This window comes from Pangasianodon hypophthalmus, chromosome 29 (assembly GCF_027358585.1).
Source record: "Pangasianodon hypophthalmus isolate fPanHyp1 chromosome 29, fPanHyp1.pri, whole genome shotgun sequence".
NCBI classification, from domain to species: domain Eukaryota; kingdom Metazoa; phylum Chordata; class Actinopteri; order Siluriformes; family Pangasiidae; genus Pangasianodon; species Pangasianodon hypophthalmus.
In genome coordinates, this window is record NC_069738.1 from 10308704 (window position 1) to 10330786 (window position 22083).

General features: G+C 39.1%; 1 protein-coding gene across 2 annotated transcripts in view; it reads right to left on the bottom strand.

Annotated features, from left to right (window-relative positions):
• Window positions 1-22083, bottom strand: part of LOC113543808 (retinoic acid receptor beta) — a 142859-nt gene that overhangs the window by 54772 nt on the left and 66004 nt on the right. The window contains exon 1 of one of the 2 annotated variants that reach the window (XM_026942280.3): window positions 7873-8779. The exons of the other annotated variant lie outside the window; for it this stretch is intronic. Coding sequence (XP_026798081.1) covers window positions 7873-8029 — 157 coding nt within the window. The 5' untranslated portion in view covers window positions 8030-8779. Of the gene's footprint in view, window positions 1-7872; window positions 8780-22083 lie in introns of those variants that run through there. 2 annotated transcript variants of the gene reach the window in all.

Below are 22083 nucleotides of genomic sequence, written 5' to 3' on the forward strand. Positions count from 1 at the left end.
AAATAACATGAAATTATGCAGTGAGGACGTCACAAAAAGTGCTAATGAAAATTTTGTATTCTAAATCCGTAATGGTATTCGGAATGACGTTTTGCACACTCTCAGCATCATCAATTAAATTTTAAAACGATATTTTGATACAGAAATAAATTTATACATGGTCATTAAATTCATTAATTAAAAGAAAGAGGAGAGTTTATATTCATACTTCATACTACTCCTTATATTCATAGCATTTCTAAGCTTGATAGAAAAGAGAAGAGAGAGAGAGAGAGAGAGAGAGAGAGAGAGAGAGAGATACAGAGTCATCTCTCTCTCTATGTTGCTGCATATTTGAAACTCACAGAGAGGGGTGTTGGACCACCTGTGGACAGATGGAGCACAAAAAAAAGGCAGATGCACAGAGCGAAAAATTTTCTCCATTTTCTGGCCGATTACACTCCGGCACAGTAGACTGGGGACTCGGGCATGTTAACATACACATGGCTGCCATTAGACGAATGCTGAGAGAAAGAGAATGAGAGAAAAAATGCTTTGGAAAAAAAAAAGCAGGCAGAGGAAAAAACATCTCGTAGCTTGTCACGCTGAACCTCTAGCCTCTGGCTGAACTCTCTGTCAGGGTCAAGCAGGAAACACACACACACACACAAACACACACGCACACACACCCATTGCAAGTCATTCTCTCAATGGGGGGAAAGCAAACTGAAAACAGCACGGCTGAGCTGTGTAACACACACACACACACACACACACACACACACATTTAAAGGGTATAAAAATAACAGTAACAATAACAATCCCAAAAAGAGAGTATGAGCTCTATATGTACTACATCTTCAGCAGCTAGTCGTTATTTAATTAACTATTTATTAATTAATAATTAATAAATAAATCATTCTAAACAAGCCAACAAAGAAACAAATAAATAAACATTTTATTAATTGATCTGATTGTTTATCATTTAACTATTTAATTAACAATTTTACTCTAATTACTATTTTTTAAATTAATTTTAATTATTTATTAACTTTTTATTATTTTTTAATATATTAACATTATGTTAATATTTCAGTGGATTGGATTCTATCTCGCATGTTAACTGCTTTACAAAAAAATATCATTTGCCAAATAAATAAACACAAATGGAAATATAACCTGCTGCATTTAACAACTAGATTTCAAATAGCACTTCACATGCATGTGTGCGTGTGTGTGTGTGTGTGTTCAGGTGTGTGAGTGTGTAAAACATGTATCAAGCTAGTCTGCTTTTCATTTGCTTTCCTCTCCTAATGGCCATCTCGGAACACATCCTGCGTCTGCTACTTTACCTTTCCAAACACACTGATGTAACCATGGAAGCCTCGTTCGGCAAAACACCATAATGAAAATAAACTGAGCAAAAGTACACAGAAAAGGACAGACAAAGTTGGAGTGAGTTGAGCTTGTAGAAGTGTGAAGGATGGAGGAACAAAGCAGCAAGTGGGAGAGAGAGAATCCACAGGCATTTCCTGCATGTCTCTGGGGGCATTATCCAGAGTTTGTTGTCTTGGCAGGAGGTGTCTGAGGGAGGTTAGCTGATTCGGGATTGATTAGAGCTGCGTTACACCCAGAAGTTGTCTTCATTTTGAGCGCTTGTTCAAACAACATTGAACAGTTGCTCAATACTGGCAGAAAATTCCACCTCTCTCTCTCTCTCTCTTTCTAACACACACACACACACACACACACATTCACACACACACTCACATATACACACTCACACACACACTCACACACACCCTCACACATACACACACACACACTTTTGTCCCTCTGGATTCAATCAGAGAGGCAACATGCAGGCAAAGTTCACGGAAAAGCTACACCAAATTAGATCCAGATTTTTCTCAGCACTTGCTGTCTGTATACATTTCACTGATGTGGACATTGAACCTTTCACAGGAAAGAATGAGCTAAAAATAAACAGCTGAATTATTTTGTTTCGTCTTCAAGAGACACAAAGATGGAGGGAATTAACCGGATTATTTGAATAATAAATGAATAATCAGGTTTGGGGAGTAAGGGAAAAAGAACATGATCACCTGCCTAACCCTCTGTGTATGATTAATCCCTTAAATTCCAAGAACCCGTGGATGAGCAGGAACTCTTCATCATGCGTACATTTCAGCGGTCAGTGAATAACATGGTTTGAAATAAATAACTGAATAATATGCTGTGTCAACAGATTTTATAGCTTTCATGGTTCTTACTCAGAACTTCCTGGTGTAATGCTGTGTTCATCTAAATCTCATAACTTCTGACCTTTGACTAGAAAAAATGAGCAAGAAATACTCGGGAATGTCGGGAAGGTTTCTCGGGATGTGTTGTCAAATCAACATGGCTTCTGAAGAGGTAAATACACATCACTTATCACAGTTAGCTGGCTGGATTGTTGTTAATAAAAGACGAACACAGAGGTGTCCATGTTTTTTTTTTATTAATTTTTTTGTAGCTCGAACTTTGAAGGTCAAAAATGACATAATTTCATGTACCGAATTCCCATTTCGGAGTCAAACACAGCATAACAGTGTGGTGTGCAGCCTGCACCCCCTTCCCTTGAACCCTCTGTGACCTCTACATGACCTTAGACCGAGTCACTCACCCTCTCCACCGCTAACACAACAGGTGCGAGTCTCTTTAAAGTGTAAACCAAGACACAAAGGCTGATGTGATTAACAAAATTGAGAAACGAAAAAAAGAAGGTGTTTCATTTTAATCCTTGGAATTCTTTGCAGTGGTATTTAAAATGCAGCAGGCATGCGATCCAGCTGCTGGTCTCTGAGCTGTTCGGACATGTCTGCTGTCTGTCTGTAACACACTTCAACAGCAGCGTGGAAAACCCTGTGTGTAGAACTCGCCGATGGCAAAAGAGCACGTGAACACATCCTGCTGCTAATTATCTGAAAAAGCATCATATCATATCCTTCATCTGCATCATTTCTTTTAATTTCTTTGCTTTGCATTTTTAAAGCAGGCATCCCGACACTCCGTAATCATCCCTGTCCTCTGCCGCTTGGCATCCCACAGCCTCATCTTGTTTCAAAGTCGTCGCGCAGCTTTTTTCTGTCCCGTTCAGCTGTCGTGCCTGCAAAATTAACTCGGCATGCAAGCAGCGCTAATGACCTTTCAAGTCCTGCTCAAAGGTGCTTAAGCCTACAGCAGGGAGAGCGGAAAAGAGCCTAATTGCCACCAATCACGCACAGACAAAGGGAATGCGAGGCACTAAAATCTCGCTCTAATCTCCTCAAACACTTTCATGGGATAAAACGAGCATGATATACTTTCTGAGAGTGCCTAAATTTGCAACTAAGACATTAATGTGGTCTTTTTCATTTAGGCTGATTTAAGATCATTTGAGAGATTTCAAATTTCAAAGATTTTCGTTTAGACACATAATGAAAGATAGAACAAAGTAAAAAAAAATCTCAGTATGTGAAACATTTTACGCTTATTTATCTATGAATTTGCTTGCACATCAACTTTCTGCATTCACATCAGAATTGTAGACATCACTGTCTGAACACTTAAAGCCTGTGTGACACTTTACATCACTGCACATATCCACATTGCCATGTACTTATTGTATATACTGTATTGTATATTGTATATACGATTCTTAATCTTATTTACGTAATGCTGTATATACTTCATGTTACTCTGCTTGTGTAACTGCACCGCACTGCACATTTGCTGCATAATTAACGCACCTTAGCTAGCCAAAGAAGCAACTTCTGCCCCACACATACAGAATACTGAATGTGAAACTGCAGTGTATTCAGCTATAGCGCATCTTCTCCTACATCTCCTTCTGATCATTCCTAATTAACATCTAAGCAATGCTGAATCTCTTCAGCGCTTAATTAATAACCGGATTGGTTTCTTTTGTCGCAAATAAATAAATATGTTTCAATGACCCTGATGTGATACCGTTCAAATCAAAGCCCGGTTCTTATTTAAAACATAAAAGAGCGGCTCACGATGTGGTAGCACAAAGATTCTCATCTGAAGAACACAAAGAGCTGAAAACCCCGATCAGCATTCTCTTATTCCAGTTCATTACACTACTGACAAATCCAAGCAGGGCTTTATCAGAGCAATTTACCACTGGACTCTAATGCCAGTGATTTTCTAATCCATTGAGATGCAAATAAAGGCCACTTAGGTGGCATAATTGGTCAAAGTGATGGGGTATGAGAATGTTTAATGGGATTTAATCACTCTCGGTTGCTTAACCAAGACACACAATACAAGTGCTATAATAAGCTGTGAAATGATGATTATACGACCGATAAGCGGAGGCATTGCTCTTTTTTTATATTTATCAGTTGACCCATCAAGAGCAGACTTTTGAAATATCAGGTAAACAACACACACACACACAAGTTTGTCTTACTATCCTTGTGAGGACCTTCGACACTAGTCACCTAAATCTAAACCTAACCTGTTTGCATATAATTTAAATAAAAGGTAAAACCTGTCAGATATTCCTATCCTTGTGGGGACGTTTGATCTTCACCAAGTTATAAAAACATTCCCAAACACACATACACACATCGGCCAACTTATAGTTACACCTTCAGGCTTGCAAACTTGTTTACTTACTTTTCTGTAATTATTTCATACTGCACATTTTTTAATTATTCAATGCTATGTTAAAACTCACACAAAAACACACACACACACATACACACACACCCTTATTGAAAAATCTCATACAATTCACAAATAATGCACTGATATTACACATGACATCATGTGCATAATAGGTGTTCCTAAATAAATTAATGTGAAAATAAATGAATCATGTAAAAAACAAAAACATTAAAATTATGTGAACATGTGAAGTGTCTAAAAACCACCAAGCATATAATGCAATTACTCACATCTGAAAGTCGTGAGACTTCACACACAGGATATTTAGCCTATAGTTAGGATATATTCATAACTGATGCAATTTATGCCGTATTTATTAGCCTAACAAAAAGTATTATGAACAAGAATAAATTTTAAAAAAGCATTAATGATAGCTTATAGTCTCCATCAGTGGTAAATAAATAATTATAAATCACTATAATTTTGCACATACTGAATTAAACTGTTGCATTATCTTAAGTATGTTAATAAATGACAGACATTGGAGTTATTAATATTAGTAAATGTCAGCCACGAGTCATAAATGATATTGCATTCCTCCATAATGTTTACACTGACTTACTGTACATGAGTGACAAGTTTACTGTCAGCAACATTACCACTTTGATAGAATTGCGGTCTGGGCTCAGGATCACTAGCCAGTGGACAGCTAGCGAGCGAGTGTTGACACTTTTGTGTGATTTGTGGCTCTCAGAGCCCATAACACATACACACCGGGGAAATAGCAGGAGCCTACGTCTGCGCTTAGCATTATCTCAAGTGTGGTGTTTACAGTAGATAAATATAAATCAGGTAGCTAAACAAACACTTCCACTCACTCTGACTCGACGAGGCGGTGTCCAAAAAGCACATTACACAAGAAAATAGACTGTCAATGTTGCATTGGCTACATTCTCAGAAAAAAGGGTGCTAAACTAGGGTACTATTGCTGTTGCTGGAGTGTACTCTCAAGCATACACCATTTATACATTGACTATGTATACAGTGTACCTTTAAAGCTATACATTCCAATTATGTACCTAAATCTTTTTTTAAAGGTGCTCTATATGAACATTTCCAAGTGAAAGAAGACACAAGTAGCCTTTTTTCTGACAGTGTATGGAGGTGTACTATTTATTAAGGTTGGAGCCTTGAAGTGGAGCCAAAGTGCTATTTACACAAGCTCCAGCGTCTCTGATTATAACTTTCTGTCAGGCTCGACAGGTCCTGTAGTGTAGTGAACAGTGAAGGAATGCAACGAATGTGGCACGTCGGGTCAATTTCAAAGCCACACGGAGGTCAGAGCGCAGACGCAGAAACATGTGCTGAACTTGTTAGCAGACAAACTTACTGAAATCTCCCCAGAGTTATTTATCTATATCTGTCAAAGTGCGCTAGTGTTTGTTCAACGTTATCTGTCCCCCCTCAGGTGAGGAACGGCGTGATGTTTGACACGCGACGTACAGGACCTTCGTGTCCGCACTTCAAATACCGAGCATTCAGCAGTCTCAAATAGTGCCCTTTCCTTACAAATTCCTCATTAATCTTTACATACTATTGTGTGGTTTTACATGCACACTGAATGTTTGATATTGTGCTTTTACAGGCTGTGTGACTACAAAATGACAACAGTTTCCAAAATAGTGCTTTATGCACGCTCAGGTCTGGTACCATCAAGGCGACCTGTGGAAACCTTTAAAAATAATTTAAGGTACATAAATGGACCTTAAGAAACCTCTAAAACTAATTAAAATAAAAGGCACACCACATGCACCCATTCCTAGTTAAAAGATACATACTACAGGTACAAAGCATGCACAATTAATGCTAACACAGCAACAGCAACAAGGAAAAGTACATTTAGGTACCTTTATTTCTGAAACTGTCACATTTCACCAGTTTAGTTATCACTTAAACAAACTTAAGAAAGATGATTTACATTCCTAGACTGTTAAGGAAGATGACGGATGATTGCTCACTGACATTATGACACCCTCCAGGAAAAAAAGATACTAAACTGTACCTTTCCTTGTCACTTCATGGTGGTATCATCGAGCGTACATCTTTTGTTCCTTTGGTGTATTTTAACTTGTGTTTTACCTGGAGAGGTGTGTATAGTGCATCTTTAAAGTATTACTCTAAAGGTAGCTAGAGATGAAAGAGTACTTGATTTTTTTTTTAATTCATGGTACACTATATAGATATTATCGTGTTAAAGATAGATATTTAAGGCACAGGGAAAGGTACAGTTTAGTGCTTTTTTCACATCACACATCATACTTAAATGGGACATGAATGAAAAGTGCAAAAAATGATCTTAATTCGAAAATAAATGTATTCCTCGACATTATGAGAATAAAGCATTAAGCAGCAGGAGGATGAGTACGTGTGAGTGTGTGAAAGTGCGTGTGTGTGTGTGTGTTTGTGTGAGAGAGAGAGAGTGTATACATGATACTTAAAGAGGGACATGAATGAAAAGTGCAAAGCAAAACGATCTTAATTAGAAAAGAAGTATATTCCTCGATATGAGAGTAAAGCATAAAGCAGCAGGAGGATGAGTATGAGTGTGTGTGTGACAGAGAGAGTGTGTGTGAGAATGTGTGAGTGTATACATCATACTTAAAATGGGACATGAATGAAAAGTGCAAAACAAAATGATCTTAGAAAATAAATATATTCCTCAACGTTATGAGAGTAAAGAATAAAGCAGCAGGAGGATGAGTATGAGTGTGTGAGAGTGTAAGAGACAGAGTGTGTGTGTGAGAGAGAGACAGTGTGTGAGAGTGTGTGCGTGTGAGTGTATACATCATACTTAAAATGGGACATGAATGAAAAGTGCAAAACAAAAAGATCTTAATTAGAAAATAAATATATTCCTCAACGTTATGAGAGTAAAGAATAAAGCAGCAGGAGGATGAGTATGAGTGTGTGAGAGTGTAAGAGACAGAGAGAGTGTGTGTGTGTGTGTGTGTGTGAGAGAGAGAGAGAGAGACAGTGTGTGAGAGTGTGTGCGTGTGAGTGTATACATCATACTTAAAATGGGACATGAATGAAAAGTGCAAAACAAAAAGATCTTAATTAGAAAGTAAATGTAGTTCTGGACATTATGAGAGTAAAGCATAAAGCAGCAGGAGGATGTGTGTGTGTGAGAAAGTGTGTGAGAGTGTGTGTGTGTGTGTGTGTGTGTGCTGGACGTACAGTGCGCGCTGCGCCGGAGCCGCCAGTCTGTGTGTGGGATTCCGCTGAAACACGCCTTCAGCGCCTTCTCCTGCAGCATGCACGCCGGACTGGCGCTGCACAGATCCAGCATCTGCCCCGGACTCAGAACATCCATGCAGTCGAACATGGTGGACATGCACCCTCAGGCTCAAGCTCAAGCTCCTTCTGCCTTCCCCTCGTTTTTTTCCCTTCCTTCCTCTTCCTCCTTTAGTCTTGCAAATGTTTTGCGTCTTGCAAAAGTGCATCCAAAAACTCCATTGAAGTGTAGATGAGTTTTCTGCTCAGTCCGACAGAGTGACAGAGTTCATCACCACTGAGGAAGGTCGGTGCAGTGAAAAAAGTGACAGTGCATCATTTTCACTCCTTCTCCTTCTCTTTCTTCTTCTTCTTCTTCTTCTTCAGGAAAATGCAACAGATGTACTGTAAGTGATTTCCCGCTATGTGTGTATCTCTCTCTCTCTCTCTCTCTCTCTCTCTCTCCAGCGCAGGAAGGACTGTCCTCTATCCGATCAGATATATTTTTTTATAAACAACGCAGATCGAGTTTAAAAGCGCATCTCTCCCCCGGTCGATGACGAATGACTTCTCCTGCCTCCGCGCAGCTCATTTCCTACTAGATTCTTTCTTTTTTTTGTCGCGCAGAGTGAAAGATTGGATTGCTTAATGTATGCGAGTGAACTCTCCATGAACCCTTCCCAGGCTGCTAACCTTCAAATGACCCGAGCCGCTCTGACATCACCAAGTTCTCACGCGAGCTTTAAAACCCGCCAGCGCGCGCCGACACACACACACACACACACACACGCGCGCGCGCGCTCGCACGGAGTGGCAGCAGCAGAAGCGCGCGCTCTTCTTTAACCACAGTGAAGATTAAACAAAAAAACTTTTACCCTTTTCTTAACTTTAGATTATTTATTTATTTATTTATTTATTTTTTACAAATTTGACTGACATTTTTCCAGATGAAATTTAGCTGATCTACTTTTCCCAATATAGCTCACAATATACAGAACTCAGTATACATTTATCTGATATTTTTTAGCATATTTTTATTTACTTATTAAATTAATTACACTGAATTATATGATGCCCTTTGTTTTTCTAACTTAAACAAGCAGAGAATTGCAAACAAACAAAAAAAAAGACACAAGCTGATGTATAATCTGCAAGACAAAAAAAAAAAAACAACTTAAACTTTTCATTTAATCTCAAAACAAAGAAATGAGCCTGAACAAAGCAAATTACATTTTTAGAATAATAGGCTATAACATGGTTTAGAATGTGCAAGCTGACACTGTATTTTATCTCAAGTCATATTCATCTTTGGCTCTAAAATATAAACTTCATGAACATACAAATAACAACAATAGTAATCATCATCATCATCATTATCTCTGGATGGGACGCCAGACCATGGCAGGGCACCATGCACACAATCATTCACACTTGGGGCAATTTAGCATAATCAACTCACCCACCTGCATGTTTTCAGGAGGTGGGAGGAAACCGGAGAACCCCGGAGTAAACACACGGACACAGAGCGAACATGTGAAACTCCACACAGACAGTAACCTGAGCTCAGGATCGAACCCAGGACCTGGAGCTGTGAGGCAGCAACACTACCCGCTGCATCACTCTGTTACCACCACCACAATAATAATAATAATATTAATAATAATAATAATAATAATAATAATAAAACATTATTCCAGTCCTTATGTTTTACACAGTTTGATGAACAACATGAATGTATTGGAAGAATATTTCAAATGACTGAATTTATTTAATTAACTGACATAAGGTGTAAACTGAAGTGTTTTTTTGCCATCATCTATACTCTCTCTTTAAAAAGCCATGCAATGAACATTATGCTTTCAGGAGCAACTCAAGCAAAGACGATGAAAAAAATGTAGCAAAAACATTAACTTAAGCTGTTTCATCTTATTGTGCTGATTTCTGATCCTAAACCATAATAATAGTACTGGCACTAGCATACTTTATTAAAAAAAAAAGAAAAGGTGGAGGTTGGACTTAGACACTGCTGAGGACCACGACACCAGCTCACGGAGGGAGCATGGCTTATTCATTCTCACGCTGTCAAAACACATCTTTATGCTTCTTTGGACACAAATACGCTCAGATACCTGACACTAGTGAGATATCACTGGAAATCAGATCCTGTGTAGTTAAATATAAATGTATAGTTTTAAAGGCCAGGCAGGGAAGGGAGGTTTACCGGGAGGCTCCAAATGAGAAAGTGGAGTGGGGATTTTTAAAATCCTGTTTCTTCTGAGATAGTGAAAAACGACAAAGGCAACTGATTTATTTGTTTCAATACATAACTTCTTGCAAAGATTTCTGAACTCATTAAGACTGTTTTTTTTATTTATTTCACTCTGACAGCTTTCTGTAGGTTTATTTTGTTTTCCTGAATGTGGTACACAGAAGCCAGAAGAATGCTTTTGGCACTGAGTGTCAGTTAAAACTCCTTCAGACGTTTAACATCACCTGAATATCAGCACCAACCAACAAAGATCTTCCCACACTGCCCGGGGGAGCACCATTCATTCGTTGGATCCCTGAGCTTTATTTAGATACTTTTGCACTATGAATATTTAAATATATCATGCAAATTGTCTGTATTGTGTGCACGGTGGCTTAGTGGTTAACACATTTGCCTTGGACCGCCAGGGTTCGAATCCGATGTGCGTGGAGTTTACATGTTCTCCCCGGGTTTCCTCTGAGTACTCCGGTTTCCTCCCCCAGTCCAAAGACACGCGTTGTAGGCTGATTGGCATTTCCAAATTGCCCGTAGTGTGTGAATGAATGTGTGCGTGATTGTGCCCCTGTGCCCCAAGTCCACTATGATAGGCTCCAGGCTCCCTCACAACCCTGTGTAGGATAAATGGTATGGAAAATAGATGGATTATCTGTATTGGACTGTCTGATTATTATGAACATGTGTTTCACTGTATATCATGATAACATTTATTAGTCTGATGAAATAAGCTTGGTTTGCAACAACTTGCTTTCTGCACATGGGGATAAAATGAGTACATATTAAAGTGGCATTGATTGTAATACTTCAGTTTAATTTATCTTTTAACTTCTCTTCAGCGCTCCATTTAAAGACGAGTGAAGACCTGAGAAGACAGAGGACGACTTTCTACCATTACGTTTTGTCAAAGGCACAAACACAACAGGCTTAATAAAGTCGTGATCAACTGCCAGGAATGCATGAACTCGTCCAGTTTTAGATGAGATGAGAAGATGACCAAAATGGCACCTCTATGTAGCTTCTACTGGCAAATAAACAACATGGAGAGTCTTTCTGTGGGTTTACACAGACGGAGAGACTCTAAACATCTATGAATTTTGTAAATAGCAATTTAATATCAATATAACCTTGCCCATTACAGCTTTGAACTCTTCTCTGGAAGCTTTGCCATTTTTACCTTTATGTGTGTCAAGTATATAAAATTTAAAAAGTTATGCTCTGGTTTATAGAGCAGCAGTATGTGCCATTCCTCCTCTGCATATGTGTGTGTGTGTGTGTGTGAGTGTGTGTGTAAGGAGCGAAGAGGGAGCTGCAGACCCTCCAAGACTATCCAAACATCACATTAGCTCATGCTCCGGCCCCACACGTGCCGTTCTAACCTCTTATGACTTAACAGCTTACACTCAGTGCCACAACAACACAGCACGGATTTCAGAAAGCAATTTTTCAGCCACCGGAGTTGGTTAGTGTATAATTTATGTTGTTACAGCTGAGCTGGGCTGTAACCTCTGAGGTGGTGGATTTCACTTCTTATCTGTGTGTGTGTGAGACTAAAAAGATATATGCCCTGATATGAGAGGTATGTCCTCGTAGCATGTCCTGCAGCAATAAATGTAGAATATGGGCATGTATAAGTAATAAAATAAAAGTAAGTATAGAATCATCTTAGAGAGTCTTATATTGATCTTATTACATATATACACAGAATATATGCATACATTAGTCTTCTAGATCTAGTTTTATTAGTAAATGAGGCTGATCAGTACATCTAATAAATTGGTAATATACTGTATGTACATGTACATATTATATGTACACACTTCTGTCCATTTGTTGTTTGCTACAGTATGGTTTGCACTAAGGAGCGATCAACCCCCCCCAAACACACACACACATACACTCACACATCTTATGAATAATGGAGAGACTTGACAGAGTAGCTGAAAAGAAAACCCCAACCCCTATCCGTGCACACACCGTCCCTGACCCCCTGCATCCCTCTCACTGTAATTTAAGCCCTAGGCACCAACACACATACACACACGCACTCCTCCTGAGCGCACCCATTACTGAGCCCCAGCAGGTAATGAATCCACCTGGAAATCCACCTGTAATTAGAAAGTGATAATGAACTGGTCCATCGAGATAAGACAGTTTTTGGCATGGCTGCCTGGTGTCTCCATTCGTTGAGTGCCAAGACTCATTCGAGCAGGACCATAAAGAGGGCTCCTGATCATTTAATAAAGCTGGACGAACCTGACGTCGTAGTCTGAAAATTCATTTAGCATGGCAGGTTTGATAAAGCAGCAACGAGTCTGGGACTTCTCTCCGCTTTGATCTACAGCAGGCAGGGCATTAGCTAGTCTTGGAAGCCAAACAGTCTGGTATGTTCATCAAAAAAAAAAAAAAGAAAGAAAATGTAGCCAAGAAATACTTACTTTTCATAGAAAGTGACAATTTCATGTGCATAGCAGATGACCAGCCATAAAACTTTTCCCCTAGCACATCAACAAAAACAATGAAATCAGTATCAGACTCTGAAGGTTGTGACGAGAAAAATGTACAGAAGATTGCATTCATCTATATTCCATGAGATGAGCATCTGAGGCTAAGACTAGGCATTAGCCTGACCTAGCAAATGTCTGAAGGCATCTTATATATTCTGATGAACTTTACTGAGACATAGTAATTCATTTCATACTGCAGCTCATTTATAGCACTGGATAGTGGTTAAGAACTTCAAGTACTGCATTACAGTTACACTGAAGTGACTGCTAGTTCACTCAAAGCTGCACGAAGATCATGTGTTTTTACTTTAAGAGTTTTTCTATCAAGCCAGAGCACAGATATGGCTTTCTATATTTAGATGAAAATCTCATGCAGAGAAATCTGAGCCTTAGAAATCTCTCTACTTTACTGTATTATTGCACATCATGCCTTTGTAATTTCAGCTGGTGTTTTATAACAGTTTTCTTATCACTGTGTCTACATTCGTTGAGATTTGATCTTGGTATAAGAACTGTTTGATAGCTACTTTGTTGGGGACATGCAGGGATTTATCAAACTGGGTCCAGGGACCTCCAGGGGTGTGTGAAGCATAGCCAGTTGATCTTTTTTTGAGTTCTAGCAATTAGTTTAATTGACTGGTCCTGTGAATTGAATGGGTTTAATCCAAACCTCAGTTACTTGAATACAAGGAGACTTATAAATAATGACAACTTGCTCTGTCGAGGGAAAGTTTAAGAATAAAAAGCTCCAATAATTAGCCAGAATATTATTGTACTGTATGTCTCTCTATGAAAAGGAACCAATAGTAGCTCTTGATGCAGATTAAACAATAAGACTTCAAGGACTCTAGGCCAAAATGGTACTTCAGTAAATTTAGATGAAACCAATTAATTGAAAAAGTGGAGAGAGAGAGAGAGAGAGAGAGAGAGAGAGAGAGTGCTATGAGGGAACAGCCCAAGAGGAAATCCAAAACCAAACAATCCACAAAGTTCTAAGCACTCTATTTTTTTCCCCTTTCCCTCTTCCTCCTTTTCTCTCGCTCTTGTTCTCTCTCCAGTACCCTGCTCTTTCACAAGGACACATTCTCACTTTCTGTAAACTTGCACCACGTCACTTCACACCTTTGGATTTCTGCATAACTGAAAAAGCCGAAGGACAACAAAAAAAGAAGGAAGTACGTTCTGCTCCGATATGGCAGAAGCCTTGGTGACTCTTTGACCCACTCTGTTTTTCTTTTCCTCTCTCGCAGCAGAAGCCTTTCAAGCTGATATAAATCTCATTACAAAATATCAATCACTCACACACACACACACACACACACACACACTTTATTAAACCCCTAACATATTAGGCCATATTAGGTGCTTTATTACAAAGTGGTAGATCAGCGGTAAACACTGCTGTGCTTTTAACATACTTCAGTGGTTAAATCCCTTTTCACTGGGATTATATTTTCTCAAGAAAGCCACGTAGAAAATACTGTGGAAAAGTGATTCATGCAGTAAGGTTCTACCCCCCCCTTTTTTTTTTTTTAGCACTTCACTACTGGAAAAATACTATCATAAAATTAATTCAGCAACTGGTGTAATTCTCAGTACAACTATATACAACTAAAGTACAACTATGGTCATCAAATACAGTTTTGTACCTTAAAAGATATTCAAAATTACACTAAATCTACTAGGTTCCCTAACTAAAGGTATAATAGACATATCCTTGAAGCTATTGTATCCTGAAATACTACAGTTTTGTACTGAGAGTGTAGAGTACATTGTAGCATTGTACATTTTTAATGTTAGAATTTTAAAGAATCTAAAAGAATAGGTTTTCATCATATTTTTATTTTTATTAGTTGATATATTTTATGTGTTTGGGCACATAATCCACTATGACTCAACCACAACAAAGTTTGAGCTACAAGCACAGCTGGGATGTCATTCCCAAAGAGACATGTTTGTGTTAAGAAACACTGATTGATGATTACTCAAATAAAACTGAAAGTGTTCTGATTAAATTTGACTGAAGTGAAAATAGGAAATCACTTCATGTAATGGAACATAGTAAACATCACCTAAAGCTGTAAAAAGTTTAATATTTTATAATCATGTAATTTATGATCATGTAGAGCTATAAAGTTCAGAGTTCAACTAATTTCTGGAAATCTCGTATAAGAGTCATAACTTCTGACGTACGAGACCACACACCACAGCCTCAACTAAAAGAAATGAAGAGTGACTGTGTAACTATAATAAGTGCAGAGAACTCTGAGAACATAGGTTGGAGTTCTGGGCAGCTTCTGCTTTCTGCTGGATTCTCATTAAAATCTCTTGGGATGAGTTGCATGGAGGAGATGGGGAGGTGGTGGGTGTGGAAACTTGACTGGTTTCCACTGGTGGACAGACGATGACAGATGGGAGTTTATAGAAAGTTAACTGGAAGAAGGTGGAGCTTCAGAGCTTCAGGCGTGGACTTGTTCCCAAACTTCAGTTATTTCATAACTCCATTAAATATGTAGAGATGTAGTGTGATGAATTATGATCAGCGATAGCTACAAAATATACAGTATTTACTGCATTCTCATTGCTCAAAAGTAGCATTTTTACAAAAAAAAAAAAAAATAGTAAAAATCATACTGACAGCCATCCATTATAATGACTATAAGGACTTATGACATCAATCCAATTTCAGGTTTCAGAGTGTGCTGAAAGCATGTTCAATATGAGCAGACTGTAAATAAGAGTCATGGGATGAGCACAGGACAGTCTTTATGATTACTGTAAATTGTGTTTATCCCTCAGTGCTCTCACATCTCATTCTAGTGCCCCTGTCTGACCTCAGAATCGCAATTCATTCACAAAAAAGTCTACAATGTATTTTTTTTATACATACAGAACAATGTTTTAGACACTCTTAAAAACTACTCACCTGTTTAAGAATACATTTATTATTTTTTAGGGTTTGAGATTATATGAACATTATATGAATGTTATAAGAAACTGATTTATAAAATGATGTACTAAATGTGTTTTAGAAGAGCATCATCACCACACTGGTATCAGTTTGTTATGAATAAAGGATAGAACTTAACACGTTTATCAGCGGAGATATATTTAAAAATAATATCAAGTTTATCCACTCTGTATACAAAACAAATTTTTGATCTAACAGTGAATCAGATTGAAAAAAAAATGTTTTGTTTGTCTGTCAACAGTATCAGACACATGCACACACACAACACAAAAATCATTACAGTTATTGCAGGATATCTGATTAAAAATGAAAAGAAACTACTGATGTAGTCGAATACAAATACATTATTCAGAATAATTTAATTTGGTATACTTTTTTTAAGCTTGTGGCCACGAGCAAGGAGTTAGATTGGAAGCTTGCAGGACAAAACATAACATATACACGAGTTACTGCAAGTAACGTTTGCAGTGTTCATTCATTCATCCTTAGTAACTGCCTGGTTAGAGTTGTGGTGGTTTAAATTAGGCTACTAGTTTGTTTATATTCTGGGAAATAGAACCAATTAAATTATTTGGGAAATGTCAAGGGTAGGTACAAACAATAATAAAAAAAACGGTTAAGTCCAATTATGAACTCGAGTGATGTAGCTGAGGTTGAGGAACTGTCAGAATTCACACATCATGCTCACACTGCTGGCATTTCTACCGCTTTATTTTTTCCCAGTGTTTTTCAGTGTTACCGGCATAGTGAAAGGGTTCGTATTTAATTCTCACAAAAACCCACCTTCCAGTTTAGGCCATGCCTAAATACAGACACAGATAGTGGCACTGTGTTACACCCTACCATTTTTAATAAAATGACACTACTCTTACTGTAACACCAAGTCACATGGCTGAACCTACAAGTGTGTTACTACTATGAGATATGAATCAGTGTGAAGCTGATCCTCCTAAAGATAATAATAGACAAGAGTGTGTGTATTTGTCTGTGTGTGTTAGGAGGGAGACCAATTAAAACATGGCAGGAGCAATAAACAGAGCTCATTTCGAGAGGGGGAGGCTTAAGCAGCTCCTGCGATGGCTCCCCAGCCACAGATTCGGCTCAGTGTAGATGGCGTAATTACACTTCAGGCTAAGTGCCTTAATGGGACTTGTGCTATTGTTTACACTTACCACCCATACGGACCTTGCCAGAGTTTGATATGCGGGCACAAGTGTGTATGTGTGTGTTTTGATATTGGTGTCATTTATAACCAAACTTGCTGGTAGTTTACCAGAAGCTACGTGACTAAAACTCATGTGCATGCTTAAATGAATGCTGCTTCTGCACTGCTGAACTGCCTGACAGGTGGGGTACATTTCTTTATTTCAGTTTTTTTTCTTTCAGTTTAAGTCTTTTGCTTAGTTCCCAAGTGAAGCACTAATCAGGGCTTTAATGTATCTAAATAATCCAAGCAAAAAAACCACCATGACACTGCACAGATATACTAGCACTAAATTAAATCTTGTGTACACCACAGATGTCAGTTTAACGCTGGTGAATTTGCTGTGCAACTAAAAGTTGCTCCCCAGTGCACAACTGTTAAGGGAACAAACCATAATCATGGACTTGCTCAAATGCTAATTCCAAAAATAAACACCAATTCCTATTTTTGAACCTCAAAATTAAAGCAGTTACTAGGCAGCTTAAGATTATTCCCAATAAGTGAATTTATTAAACATGTTCTTCACCGCTATCACTCTCAGCTCAGCCTGAACTCACTGGTTTTAAAAGCTGAGGTAATAACCAGAGCTCCATTAAGTGTTGGGAACGCAGCAGACTGGCGCATAATGGCTGAACACAGCAGACTAATTCAATCAACCTGACCCATGGGCAGCCTAACTGCATCACCGTTAAGCATCTTGATTTTATCAGAATTATCGAAAATGACAAGTGAACTTAACATGAACCAGGGAGCCAGGGTGGGAGCCCAGTATTGGCATTTCTTAATCTAGCCAGCCTGGTGCCAGAAAATCAATAACAGCAATAAAGCAAGCTCTCTCTTTCTCTCTCTCTCTCTCTCTCTCTCTCTCTCTCTCGTCTGCAAGTCTTGTCAGGCCTGGGAGCAAACTTAGGACTCCAAAAAACACAGGAGAAGTTATTGAGAGTAGATGAGGCAGGAGAAAGAGACAGCAGAGGGCTGACTAGAGAAGTGAAGAAAAACAAGCCAGAGGAGAGCAGAGAAAAGAAAGATGATGAGAAGAGAAGAGAAGGAAAAAGAAGAGGGGAAGGAGACAAAAAAAGTACAAAATGATGAGAAAAGTAAAGGGGGTGAGAATGGAGGAAGGAAAGGAATGTTGCAGAGACAAAATTGGGGAAGAGAAGATAAGAGGAGAAGGGACTGAATTGGATGAGAAAACAGGAGGAAAGGAATGGAAAACGAAGGAAAGGAAAGGGAATTTGCACAGACAAGATGAGAGAATTAGTAGAGAAGAAAAGATATAGAGGAGTAATAATTGGAAATGAGAGGATCAGAGAAAAGAGATCAGAGAAAGAAAGACGGGAAAGGGAAATTGGGGAAGAGAAGATAGGAGGAAAATCAACTAAAGTAGAGGAGAAGTCAGGAGACAAGGAGAAAGGAGTCAGACGAGCAGAAGAGGAGAAAGGAAATTCAGTAGAAGAGAAGAGATGTAGAGAAGTAAGGAAATAAGAGAATTGGAGAAGACATAAGAGGAGAGAAGACAAGAACGGAAAAATTAGATCGGAAAAGAAGGAATGAAGAACAGGAGTCACCCAGAGGTCATGAATGAATGCATGCTCTAGTAATGGCACATGGCTACATCAAGCAGCATGCTTTAGACCCCCACCACCCCTCACTCCTGTATCTGCATTTTCTCTCCCCATGTTTTTGTCGCAAAAAAAAAAAAAAAAAAAACAGTGAACGAGAGCCCCAAACCCATCTCTCCACTTCCTTCTCTCCCCCTCGTCTCCCTAACACCCTCCTTTTTCTCCTTTTCATGCTCTTCTCTCAGCATCATCCCCCATGCCAGGCTTTTCTTCTGTGTTGCAGCAAGGCATAAACAGAAATATTCCTCTTACTCTCACAATAACAACGGCAAGTGGCAAGAAAAAAAGCTAAAACATTTCAGAGTTAGTTTTTTCTCACACCTCAGCTGCTTCAGATTAATAGGTCAGAGGGGACAGGAGAAAACGAGAGAGAGAGAGAGAGAGAGAGAGAGAGAGAGGGAGAGGGAGAGTGGAAGAGGATGGTTTAAATCTGACAAGGATTTAATTGACACTGCAATATTTTTCACATAACACTGAAGAGAACCTGAATCAATGCTTCTAATTTCCATACTGCAAAGCGCACAGACCCATACAGAAAAAAAGGCTATATTTGGTAGCAGAAAGTTGTGCATAATGATTTACTGACTATTCATTGATAGCTTTGGATTTGGACAGGCTCCAGCTCACCTGCAGCCGAACCCCGTGGCCTGCATTCTGGATAATATGATGAGTCATGAGCATGTTGATTGGCCGTATGTCTGCGGCTGCGCGACTAGTGGTATCACCAGATGAACTACTGTGCCCTTATGTGCACTTAAGTGCTGAATGCAAACATAGTCATGAAACCTTAGGGAAATTGTATGATATTGCATGTGTGGTATGCACTGGCAATATGTTAGCCATTCTACTGTTAGCATTGGAGCAAATTTCACCAATCTGAAGAAGTTTTGGTGCCCAGATGGTTCTTGGATAAACCTGTGGTTAAATCTGGGATTTTTGCCCAAGGTCACGAGACACGAGGGCTCCCTTGTCTAAACAGAGGCTGGGTGGTGGATGTCATCACAGTGACAAACAGATGAGCTGAACACCCAGACCCTACTGTGACATACCACTCTATGAGGAGTCTTTCCTCTCCATAGGCCTTATTTAGAAGCGTGCCACACCAGGAATACTGTGATCTGTCCCTGGAACCTTCTTGCCAAGCTGCTGCTGGTTTAGAATGACAAGAAACCCATCCACCTTCTCCAGGCTCTACAAAGTTCAAGCGTTGTGACTGCAGCAGTCATCTCTGAGCACTTTTCTGGGTAGTCCTAAGTCGAATCCAGTTACTCATGACATTGCTGGCATGTTATCCAGGTGTTTCACAACATCCTGCTGTTAGGAGGGGTGAAATACAATGGTAGTTATGTTTGTATGTAACTGTGGTACTATGAACAGCAGACAACTGCCAGGTTTCCTTGTAATCGAAACTGGCAGCAGTTCCAAGGACAGACGGCTGTATGTGGGCAGTGTCATGCATCACTACATGACTTGGAAGAGCTTGGCATGTGTATGCACATGAACAAGAAGGTGTCCAGGTCTTTCACACCACCCCTGGTGGTTATCCGAGGACTACAGAACTACAGTTACATATGTGTCTAGCAAACTGTCATGTGTAATACCGCAGTATCAATGAAATTAGACTGTAAATGTTATATACAGCCACGCCTGTATGCTTAATAGCTAGGATGTAGTCCACCATTTCAATGCACTATTTTGGTACATATCATCTTTGTATTCAAAATAATTACTCACTACTTTGTACCACACACTTACCTGGTTAAATGGCTATGAATGTTACTAATTCATAAGAATTTACAGGTGGTATGAAATATTACAAATGCTAAACAGCATAGGCATAGTTGTTTTTTTAATGCATAGTTGATATAAAAATGTACTAAATTGTGCTTCTTTTATTGGAATCTATACAATTTTGTTTGTCTTTCCTTCATAGTATTCTCACATACTCTCTCAACTGTCTATCGGCGGAGTTCAGAGTGTATAGAACCCTCACACCCTATGAATAAACCGGCTGTTCCCACTCTGTGTGTGTGCGTGTGTGTGTGTGTGTGTGCGTGTGTGTGAGCACAGTACCAAGCCATGAACAGCCTTTTGTTCATCACTTGTGGCTCAAAACAGCTCAATTTATTGCTTGCAATCTCCCAACACACACTCACTCTGTTAGAGCATCTGTGTGCGTGTTTGGTCGCACATGCATGTTTTGTGTGTGCATATGTGTGTGTGCGTGAGATGGAGAGACAGATACACGCGCACGCACACACACACACACACACACACACACACAAATGTTGTTCCCCACCACTCCTGCACGACATTCTTCTTAATCCTGAGAGCCGTTATCCAGCATACAGAGATAGTTGGAGTTGGAGACCCACAAGAAGCTAACTGTTAGGGCAGGATTTTGCCAGAGGCTAAATTTAGCGACACTGCATACAAAAAGGGCCTGAGCTGCATTCGCACTGACCCGAGCAGAGGAGTACAAAGTACCCTGAGTGTGTGTGTGGGTGTTTGTGTATGTGTATGTGTGAGATGAATAACAACAGAGACAGTGGGACTGGTGACCTTCTGTGCAAAGCAAATTGCATTTCATATGCCTGCTTGTGAAATCAAAACAGCCTCATGATCACTGTATGATCATACACTCTGGGGCTCCTCAGAAGGCAAAGTGCATTTTTAGGCTGATTTGCGGGAAGATCCATGTATGTGTACGTACAGAGTTTCTGAACGTTCCATGCTTTACTGTATCTCTGCCTAGTCGCACCATTAAGCAGCGTGTGAACACTTTCCAGAAATTCCAGCTTTTATCAGTAAATACAGACACGCAGATACACAGACACACAATAGCATTAAAGTGCTTTTGTGTGGGGCTTAGCAGGCCTAGTGTTCTCTCTCACTGATTTCACCCCTTTGAGAGACACAGATCAGAACAGAAAAGACTTCAAAACAACTCATGAAGTCTTACCATGCTGCAGCTCCAACACAGATTAAATTAGTGTGCTTTCATCTTGTTCTCTTTCTTTATAATCACTATTCTTCCACTGTAGAGGGTGTGATTAATAAACTAGTCCAAAGACACAGCTAATACACACATACACACTAATCAAAATGTATACAACGTGAGCAGCAAAATATCTATATATTTTTTTAGAAATATGAAGATATTTATATATTTATATATTTTAAATTAGCCTGAGGCATGTTTGGGATTAATTTTTTGTGTTATTTTCATGACGAGAACAGAACAAAAGTGTCAGCTGCTGTGCTGACAGCTGTTATGTTCATATGTCTCTTGAAAACATGTAGGTTGCTATCATCATTTCTCCTGCACCTCCCTCATCCTTTACCTTTTGTAAATTCCCATCAGACAAACATGAGAAACCCTGTACTTAAGAAGGGATTTTCCAGACCCAAAGCCAGGGATGAGGGCGTTTTCCCTAGAAATAACAATCCAAAAACAAATGAATTTTGGGTTAAACACTTACTAGAGGGAAAAAAGCATATGATTTGGTTTGCAGAATCAAAAACACATCACTTATGGTAAAAGAGCAATAATCTTATGTCACAGATCCTTAGAAATGGTGAGCAGTACTTGTTTTAACAGATATTTT